Source organism: Ascidiella aspersa, chromosome 3 (assembly GCF_963924565.1).
Source record: "Ascidiella aspersa chromosome 3, kaAscAspe10.2, whole genome shotgun sequence".
Taxonomy (NCBI): Eukaryota; Metazoa; Chordata; class Ascidiacea; order Phlebobranchia; family Ascidiidae; genus Ascidiella; species Ascidiella aspersa.
The window spans coordinates 35423097-35433767 of record NC_139449.1 but is presented as its reverse complement, the minus strand read 5'-3'; the positions used below and the strand labels follow the sequence as shown (position 1 = coordinate 35433767).

The 10671-nt window shown below is 35.9% G+C and overlaps 1 protein-coding gene across 1 annotated transcript; it reads left to right on the top strand.

Annotated features, from left to right (window-relative positions):
• Positions 1–6739: 6739 nt before the first annotated feature.
• Positions 6740–10671, top strand: LOC146162722 (uncharacterized). The gene is made up of 4 exons (XM_083385278.1): positions 6740–7017; positions 7803–7950; positions 8596–8702; positions 10076–10671. The coding sequence occupies exons 1-4, from the start codon at positions 6766–6768 to the stop codon at positions 10313–10315; spliced, it is 747 nt and encodes a 248-aa protein (XP_083241404.1). The 5' UTR covers positions 6740–6765; the 3' UTR covers positions 10316–10671.

The following is a 10671-nucleotide window of genomic DNA, read 5'->3' as shown; positions in this document are numbered from 1 at the left end:
TGTGTGCGGCGACTGTGTTCGCGCTAACTGGTTGCAGTTAGGTTCTAATGCCACAAGCCCTTTTTGTGCGGTTTAGTAACTTGAATCGTTTACTTACAGCACCGGGTTTTGTTTTTTCTTTGACATTTTATTGTTTTGTAAACAGCACAAGGCAATTATTAATTTAACTTGTAAAATTACGAAAGCAATCGCGCCAAGAATTAGTTAGAATACCAACGTATGTTACCAAGCGCCGGGTTTTCTTCTTTATTTTATCAATTTGTAAACAACATAAAGACGATATTTAATTAACTTGTAAAATTAGTAAAATATTCCAGTAAAAATTAGGTTTATAAAGCCACAAGTCCTTTTTGTACCGGTTATTAGTTTTCTGTAATAATTTACCAAATCCTGGGGATCTATTTTTATTTTAGCATTTTGTAAACAACATGAAGACGATATTTTATTTAACTTGTAAAATTGGTAAAAAAATCCAGTAAACATTATAAAAAGCCACGATTCAAGTAGGCTTAGTAGTTAGTTCTAAGTCCACAAGTCCGCTTTGTGCCATTTAGTAGTTTTCGGTAAAGTTTATCAAGCGCCGGGTTTCATTTTTTTTACACTTTATTGTTTTGAAAGCAGCACAAGGCAATTATTAATTTAACTTGTAAAATTACGAAAGCAATCGCGCCAAGAATTAGTTAGAATACCAACGTATGTTACCATTTCTTCTTTATTTTATCAATTTGTGAACAACATAAAGACGATATTTTATTTATAAGGTATAGATTGACAAAAAAATCGTTAGCAAGTAGTACTAGTTAGGTTCTACGACTACAAACCTTATTATGCCGTTAAGTATTCTGTAGAAGTTTAATAAGCGCCAGATTTCGATTTTAGTTTCAACGTTTTGTAAACAACATAAGGCGATTTTTTAATTAACTTGTAAAATTGGTAAAATATTCCAGTAAAAATTCGGTTTATAAAGCCACAAGTCCTTTTGTACCGTTTATTAGTTTTCTGTAATAATTTACCAAATCCTGGGCATCTATTTTTATTTTAGCATTTTGCAAACAACATAAAGACAATATTTAACTTACCTTGTAAAATTTGGAAAAAATGCGAGCAATAATTAGGTTTATAAGGCCACAATTGAATTAGGCTTATTAGTTAGTTTTCAAGTCCGCAAGTCCGTTTTGTGCCATTCAAGAGCCGAGTTTCGTTCGTTTTTTAGATTTTATGATTTTGTGAACAGCACAAGGAGATTATTAACTTAACTTGTAAAATTCCAAAAAAAGTTCGCGCTATGTAGTACTTTTGTACTAAGGAAACACGACATTTTTTATGCCCTTTAGTAATCCGGAGTAGTTTATGGCGCTATTTAGTTTACCAAGCGCCGACTTTCGTTTTGAATTTTACTTTTTAACGTTTTGAAAAACACAGTAGGCGATATTTAATTTAGCTAGTAGGATTGGTAAAAAAAGTTTAGTTGGTTGTACGGTAAAAAGCTTTTTTGTGCCGTAAAATCACCCAACGTCTGTTACCCAGCGCTAGTTTTATTTAGTTTTAACGTTTTATAAACAACATAAAGACGATATTTTTATTTCTAAGGTGAATTTGCGAAAAAAACATCCGTTAGGTTGTGAGCAATAAGGGTACAATTCCCGTTTTTTTGCCATGCACTGATTTCGAGTGGTTTGCTACGTTCTGGGTACGTTTTTCTTTTACGTTTTATCATTTGGTATAAAAAACGAATCGATTGTGTATGTAGGTATATTTCTGTATGGGCTTTGATATTTTTATTATGTCTTACTACAACCTCCAGCCAATATGCTCCAAACATTGTGTATTTATTCTGTGAACATTAGTAAGTTGCGCTAACTTGTAGTAAAGGTATAGGGGTGTCCCATAGCCTACTTATTACAATTGCGATCCGAACCAGAGTACGTCATTGCTGTGCTTAAACAAGCAAAATAGATGAAATTGCAACCAAGTTTATGTTTATGTACCAAAAGTCTTTTTTCCTAACTTTGTTAAACTATTTGTAATATTGTAACAAATGTAAACACTTCACTTCTACAACGTAGTAGAAACTGCTGATCACAAGACAGAAATCCAAAGGCTGTGGGTTCAAACCTCACCTTGGAATAGCTTTTTACACAATACTGGATTTTCGAACATTATCGTAAATGTCCGATCAAGATTCTATATTTAGTCAGCTTATATTGTCATTTAGGCAGCGACATTTTGTATTTTTGTGCCTAAAATGGTCGATATGAAACTCTTTGTGAAATATACTTGCAACCACGAAATTTCTTGTAAAAAAATTCTTTACTTGTTTTATTGTAAATATTCAATTGCTTCAAATTTCTAAAAATTACTTAAAAATGACGTCGCCAGGCAATTCGCGCGATCGACTTTTCCTTTTAAATACTATTTATGAAAGCTGTAAATAGATCTTTTGACCGAAATCACATCTAATGACGTCATATATCGTCCTTTTCTTGTTTTATTTCGCCGCTATTTTGGCGATTGTACTTTTTAGTTTTGATAAAAGTTGGAGCAATGCACTTGAAGTGGATATTCGCTTGCCGATTTGCAAAAAAAAGATATTTTCGCAAATGCTTGAATTAACCAAATAGACATTAATATCGCACAAGTATTCGGTTGTTATAATTTAATTTTGATCATAATTTTCATTTTTGCCAATTTTTAAAGGGTATTGTTGACTTTTGTCAAAGGGCGTTGCTGAATAATTTAAAACAACACCCGAAAACGTTCCTTGTAACTTGAAACAGCATAAAAACAAAGCAATTTTCTGCAATTTAAAAGTTAATTTACTCAAAACAATGTATTTTTGTATTTATCGATTTTTCTTTTGATTACAGTCCATGAAACCCGTTATGTTTTTGTTATATTTTATCAACGCCAAGATACTAATTTTTTCTCTTTAACGTTGTTTCCCAGCAGCCTTCTTCTTGTAAAACCTAACAACTAGACGTAAAACAAAATGCAAACTCACTTGGTCACAAGAAGCACGAGAAATGCAATTTTTATCATCAGCTGTAACGTCTTTACTGACCCAAGAACTTGCACCCACTTTTGTGGACCTTATTTTCTTCTATCGTCCTGTATTTTGTGATTTAATAAACTGTACAGCAATGGTAGTTATTTGTTGGGCAGATTGGCACGTTTAGTTATCTGCAGTTGTAGGCCTACAGCCTTTCGTTTTCAGATGAAACGGTAAAGTAAATCATAAGATTTAGGTTACACTTCACCATTGCGTCTACCCCAGGCGCTGACAATGCTTGCGGTTTGATTGCGTGTTTTTCGCACGTTCATGCAACCAGCAATCGAATCTGCAGACTGTGCAGAAAAAATGTGTAAAATTGTCAATGGTGTACGCTTTAAGCAGGGGTTCGAACCGGAACCGAACCGGAACTTTGTAAACCGGCTTTGGGCTAAATTTTGCCGAACCGTAATCGAGCCTGAACCGATTTCTGTAAGATTTTAAGGAGCCGAACCGGAACTGAACCGAATATTTTGAAAGAACCTGAACCTTAACCGAACCCGAACCTGTCAAGAAAAGCGGTTCACTCCAACATTACGTCACAACTTGTATTTTGCAGAGTAAAGTTATGCCATGTTCGAAATATTATAAAATAAAATGAATATTGATTAAATAAAACGTTGATTTTTTATTTTTTCAGATATTTCAATAATCAGCTGCTTGTTTTTTTAATACGTCACGTTACCTAAATTTAATACGATTTGCAATTCAATATTATTCTTTACATTTATTGACCCACATTTTTAGATTTAACGCAACCAATATTGTATCCGAACCGGAACTTTATAAACCGGTTTTGAAATAAAATTAGGCGAACCGGAGCTGAACCGGAACTTTTAAATTGCTCGAAACCGAAACCGGAACTGAACCGGATTCCAAAAAAAAAATCCAAAAAAAAAAAATGCAACATTTTCGCAAAAAAATGGCAAAGTTAAGGCGATATTGTTTGTGGGTAAGTTCAGACGGACATTTAAACACTACAGTATAGGTATTTAAATATAGTGCACTAGTCACAATTCCTATAGCTGTAAATACAAAAGATTAATTTGGTCTGTCAGCAAAAATCTGTTTCTAATCTATTAATATTACAGGTGGATTTTAAGCCATTTCTTCAAACCGTAAACTAAGGATAGTATTTCAACATTAGACAGTTAGTCTAAAGTCCTTTGAATCTTTTACAGTCACTGGTTGCCCGAAATTATACACTTGACCTCCCGAAAACATCTCAAATATCCAACTTTATTTTGGATATGTAAAGCTAGGTGCAGCGAGGCATGACAAAATCAAGCAGAATCGGCGAGGCATGACGTCAAACTCCCCCGAGCGTGACGTTTGTGTCTGAGTGAACGCGAAATTGTTTCTGTCTGCCGGTAACCTAACTGACATTTGGTGTTCGTGTAACGTAATACAACTTTTCACTAGCCGTTTGTTGGTAGCTATCGACAAGATTGCACTTTTATAAAGGCTAAACTAATTTTAAAGTCGGCGTTTTTTAAACCTGGCTTTACAAGGAAAGAGGAAACGATTCCACAGTTTAAGTATAAATTTGTCACCGTTACCACTTACGATTTGTAACAGTAAATTAAAACTCTAATGCCGATATGGTTTGGTCTAAATCTAAACCTTGAATTGGCAGCATCTACTACTTTGCGTAAAATTTTGCGTATAGCATGAAAGGAACCACGAGAAAGAAAAGTCATGATTCAAGCATTGGAATTGAGCTATAAAGGTACAGAGTTTCGAGGCAGAAATCAGTCCGTTTAGTTACGAGCAAGACAAATTGGCCAGATAGAATAAAAACGAATTTTGTGTCATTTTTGTTTATAAACGCTGATATGGTTGGTTTGTATTATTACTGTGGTTTACCCAGACGATTATAAGCCTAAACAACAGGAAGACAATTCGTTTGTTTTTGCTGTGGTCTTACATTTTGCATTTAAAAAGTTTTTATGTGAGAAACTTACGTTTGGCAGCTCAAAATAGCCACGGGCGTTTAAGAATTAGAGCAGCGTTTTCAACATACTTCAGGCCACAGTACATTTTTTTATAATCTTGAAAAATATCCCAAATATATTTCTAGCGAAATAAATTGAATATGTTTACAACGAAGTAACCTTATACTTTCTGGCACTTTTAAACAGTTAAGCTGCATTACCTAGTGATTCAATATATTTCAACCTCTCCAGTCGGTCTTGGCAATTACTTAATAATAATAACCTATCTCGGATTTGCATTGTTACGCGGCAAACTGGTTTAACTACACTGATCTTAAGTTTAGCTATATCTACATCCGGTTAAAAGAGATGTTAAAGGTTGCAGCTAAAGGCTACGCTACTGCTTATACGCTGGATGACGGTACATTTTTCACGCATGCATTTACAAACGAAATTAAATCGCGAAACTCTGCTAGTAAAATATGTCCAGTTGATATTTCAGAGTTGCCAAATTTAAAATATAAATTAAAAAAACCATACTTTGGAACCATAGCGTCACAAAATGTGTGTGGCAGCTTAATCCGTTTTATTCCCAGCGCTGTAAGTAAGGGCATGCTAACAAAGGTCGCTGTAATGCAATTGCGAATCGATTGACATAGGGACGTTACAGGAAGATTCAACTAGAGCAGTGGTTCCCAAACTTTTTTGGCTCGCGGCACACTAAAAATATATTAAATATTTCGCGGCACAATTTTAACACAACAACAATAGAGTCATTTTACAATCGCCCTGACAAACTATATGTAAATGTCTCAATGTGATTAATTTGTAATGGGTATAGTGCGTATTCAAGTCTAAAATGCTTGCGCGTATGCCTATAACAAATACTCCATTTTCCGAAATTACAAAAAGTTTCGCGGCACACTTGACAACTTCACACAGTTTGGGAAATCACTGAACTAGAGAATAAATCTTAAGGCTTAGAATTAACAAAAAATAATGTCAGAACTAAATTGAATACAGGAGGTTGTTTTTTGTCATTTCAGTGCAGTAAGTGGCGATTCTACGACATATTCACCCTAAAAGCAAGCTTACTAAACTATAGACACTTAAACGTCTTTTTGGCTTTCTGGGTTTTCATTTTAACCCCAAATCTTTTACTTTCATTTTACGTACAGAATTTTATGATTATTTTAATCTCTGAGTAAGAACATGGCTAAACCCTTGTATACAACTTTACGTACAACAACTGTGATCTAGTCTGTCTAAATTATTGTGTTATTAACGACAACGGCCGTCGTATCGCAGTACACCGGAAGCTTTTCACAGTTTAGCCAAATCAGTCCATCAATGATGCAAGCAAGACAACCTGAAAAAAATGGCCTGTGGGTAGGTTCGAACTCACGACCTCGGTCATACCAGGACCGTCGTTCTACCAACTGAGCTACACAGGCTCAGAAGGCAGCAAGTCGAGAAACAATCATAGCGCCATTGTCTGCTGCACCCTTTACGTAAAACTAGTCTGTGGTAAGATTTGAACTGACGATTTCGGACATACCCAGACCGTCGCTCTACCAACTGAGCTACAAAGGCTTAGAGGTCAGCAAGCCAAGAAACAACCATAGCAGCATTACTTGCATCCTCTATGTACCAACGACTTCTAAATGTTGACCATACCTTTTAATCAACTTATATATTATTGTAAACAAAAATCTATAGGGTTCATCATATTATTCCATATAGGTCTGTAGAATTTCGTGAGCTTTAGCTCAAGGCCTCACCATGAAGGTAATAGGAAGCGGATTCATGAAAACAGGAACAAAAACGATGAGCCAAGCGCTGACCATCCTTGGATACAAGACTTACCACATTGATGACCAGTTCTGGCACTTGGGCGACCAGCTTGTTAAAGCTTTGAACGAAGGATGCACGACCCAAGAGTTTCGCGAAATGTTCAAAGACGTTGACGCCATCACCGATGTACCTTCGGCCAAACTGTGGGAGGAAATACACCGGGCCTTTCCGGATGCAAAGGTAAGACTAAAGACGCCGGTAGAAAAAATTCAACATTTTCATTTTTTTGCTGTAAAATATTCGGCTGCGAAATTTGTTTAGTTTTGGATCTTAGTGGTTGGAGGTTGAAGTAAGACATAGTAAGAATATCAAGACTATACAGAAGTATTGTTCTATCCTCAATAAACGTGTGATACCATGTTTTCAGTTTCATTCATTAAATTAATCCAGTTGTCTTTGCTTGGTAATTTATTTTCGAAACCAAGTGTGAAAAGAACTTGTGCTGGTAAAATCAAAATGATTGTGTGGGTTGGTGGGTACAACACACCCCTTTTATAAACGTAGGTAACACAAAGTGAAGCACATAATACAAAACATAACACTCAGGGACGCTGGAGAGGGGGGGCGCGGGGGGGGGTTCAAGCGGCCCTCCTGCCCTTTGCTAACGGGGGCAAGGGGGGGGGGGGCAAAAGTGCCCTTTTCACGAAAAATGCTATATTGCTTTCACAACGTTAAATATTATGCGACGGAAATCATAAAGGGGGTAGGGATTGAGCTACGAAAAAATGCAAAAAAATTCGTAAAATGACATGGTTGACATTTGTTAAAACATTTTTGGTATCATTTTAAGCCAATCTAGAGGGCGTGGCCGCAAAAAATTTTCCGGGGGAATGCCCCCGCACCCCCCCAATATTTCTGCTCGCTACACTCGCTTGCGGTCTATGTTGCCCTTACCAAAAAAGTCGCTCCCCTTGCCCTGCATTCGCTCCGGCGTCCCTGATAACACTCATTTACTCCATCTTCAGATAGTGCATTGCGAGAGAGCCAGCGAAGAGGAATGGGCGGAGAGCTTCATGAACCACTGTAACGCGATAAGGAGACAACGTTTTGCTCATCTTCTAATGCTAACCACAGCTACAGGGAGGAAGCTTAGAACATTCTTCGATTCAACAGGCAAGTGATATGTTTCATAGCGTTTATCGAATGTCTACGGGATTATTTTTTTTTTTGACTTTTTAAAAAAAGTGGAAATTTTGTCAAAGTGGAAATTTTGTCAAAGTTATGTTTTTCAAAATTATTTTAAGTCAAAATCGTACAAAATGCACAAAAACTGTAATGAGATTTTAGAAATGGTCTTTCAGTTTACAATTTTACCAAAATTTTGTTTTGAATTACAGGTAAAAACATTTCAACTGTATTATATATTTATTAGAGCAATATGCTATATACGTAAGCCGACAGAGTTAACCACACAGACTGTTTTATAGCATTATGTGAAGCTCGATATTTGTTTTTGCGTCAGAGAATTATGTATGTCTGATTTTGGCAAAAATATCAACAGTAATTAATTTGTTTGTTTTTTTCAGTGGTAGTTTGCAATTATCCATTCACTATTTCTATAAAGCTAAGTTTTGCTAATTTTTTGTGATTCTTTTTACGTTGTATTTCAATGTAGCGGCTATTGAGTAACTGTTTACTAAAAAAATTCTAAAACAGACAGCAACTTTGTTTTTCTCTGGCATTTTTATTGCAATACTGAAAATCCGTTTTGGGGGCTGTTTTCGTTACTAACGATACGTGACGTTCGATATTTTCTAGGTAGGGTTGCAACATCTGAACGGCCACACAGTTTGCTCACAATGCCACCAACCAACATAAAGGTGGCCACCATGAGGTATAGGGAACACAATGCAAGGGTCAGAGAAGTAAGTTGCAGCAGTTGAGGTTTTATATAAAATGTTCCTACAAGACATATAGTAATGATAATCAAAAACAGCTCCTCTGGTAAATATAATTGTTTACCAACCTTTCGGCAACCTACTTAAATCGCATTCTTCGGGGCGAATGACGCCGAACGCTCGTAGTACAACATATAAAAACACGCGACGAAAAAAATGAAAGAAAAATTGCGAGCCACAACACGATAAAAACAACGATGAAAACAAAAAACGCGTTCAGTAATATTGTTTAGTATTCTGATTTAAAATTACCCCAAGCTATACTGTGCCTCTCAAGTTTGTCATTTAACGTTTTTCTACTTGGTTCGGATGACTTTGAGTTTCACTCTGGCCAACTCCAAAATCCTAATTGGCGTTTTATTCAATGTTTTTGAGTGAAAAGTGTTAAATTTTTCAATAAAAAATTGGTTTGCTTTTCTGCCAAACTTTAAATAGTAGTTGCAGTTTTAACTAAATCTATTACGGGATTGGTAAACGTTGACAGTCACAATAAGTTTTAAATATAGACAAAAAAAAGAAGTGTCACAACTTGTTTTGCGTTAATCAAAGTGGCTCCTCTGGTAAATCTCTCCACCGTCTGTTTTCAATTGTACTACGTTGGATTAACTAATCTTGTGTAATTGAGTTGGACTTATATTTTGCCTCATATGTGCTTACATATGTAGATACCAGAGATAAATGTTTTAAAGATATGTCTTGTTGTCGGGTCAATTGTTTTATACTTGAGGCGTGGCGATTTAAAACTGATGACAAAATGGCTATTTGGCAAAACTGACTTCTGAGAGTGAATATTGCTGCGTTTTTCAGATACCTAATACTAGGGATGTCCGTTAGTTTACATTTTAATCCGGTACAAATACCCGACCTTTTTGAAGAAGCAGTATCGCGATCCGCGCCTATTCAAAAAAAATTTTTTTTTCTTTTTTTTTTTTTTTTTTTTTTTTTTTTTTTGTTCAAATTTTTTCCAGGTTATTAGGCCAAATTTTCCAAAGCGTTAAGAACTTTAATTACTAACAGTTGTTAACCTACTTGTTAAAAATAAATTTACCTTTCAAAATTGAATCGCCGCATTGTATCGCAAATCATTGCTAAAATCCTATGTTTATTTTACATTACTGTAACCCAGTCTTATAAACAAGTCATTTTGAAATGACTGTGTAATTTGACGCAATGACTTAAGTCCAAGTGAAGTCATTTGTCTAAAAGAGTAGAGTTATTTTACCAAAAGCCTTAAGTCAAGTCAAGTCATTTAAAAAGTCAAGTCACGAAAACAGTGACTTATGTATACTTAGTCATTACAACACTGCTGTAATCTAATCACTCGGTCAAACTTTCCCCAGATCGCCCCCAAGGACCAGACCCTCTTTTTCAACCCCAAAGACGGCTGGGGCCCGCTGTGCGAGTTCTTAGGGGTGCCGGTCCCCGATGAACCCTTCCCCCACCTCAACAAGAAGGGGGCTTTGGTGGACAAAATGGTGGAGGATGCACCAATGTTCATGCAACTGCGCAAAGAAATGATGATCAACCTCTCGCTGCTGCTGCTGTTTTTAGCTATTTTTCTTTGCTATTACTTCATGTAGTTTCGATAACGGGGTGGCCGATATGTCAAACGCGAGTAACTTTAGTGATTTCCGACACATTAAATTCCTATACCTGATATTTTCGGCAAATTTTGCGCTGTCCCGATAGCAAATAACATAACCGCTTTGATCAACATAGATATCTGGCTATAAATATGCTTTTGCTACCAGGCATTGTATTTACTGTAAAGAATCGGGGAAAACAAAAAAAGTACAGAAAAAACAACTTTTCACGATATCTGAAAGTTAGTACTTTTCTTGGTATTCTCTTCCGATACCAATACACGATATATTTGGAAAAAATACGGTTAATCTTACCCTATGCCAGATGACATCCTTAATGTGACCAATATTGG

Bases quoted from the DNA above. Each gene is read 5' to 3' on its own strand.
- LOC146162722 (XM_083385278.1), top strand. From the start codon at position 6,766: ATGAAGGTAATAGGAAGCGGATTCATGAAAACAGGAACAAAAACGATG. The intron at 7,951-8,595 runs GCAAGTGATATG...GATATTTTCTAG, and splicing joins AACATTCTTCGATTCAACAG to GTAGGGTTGCAACATCTGAA. The intron at 8,703-10,075 runs GTAAGTTGCAGC...AACTTTCCCCAG, and splicing joins ACAATGCAAGGGTCAGAGAA to ATCGCCCCCAAGGACCAGAC.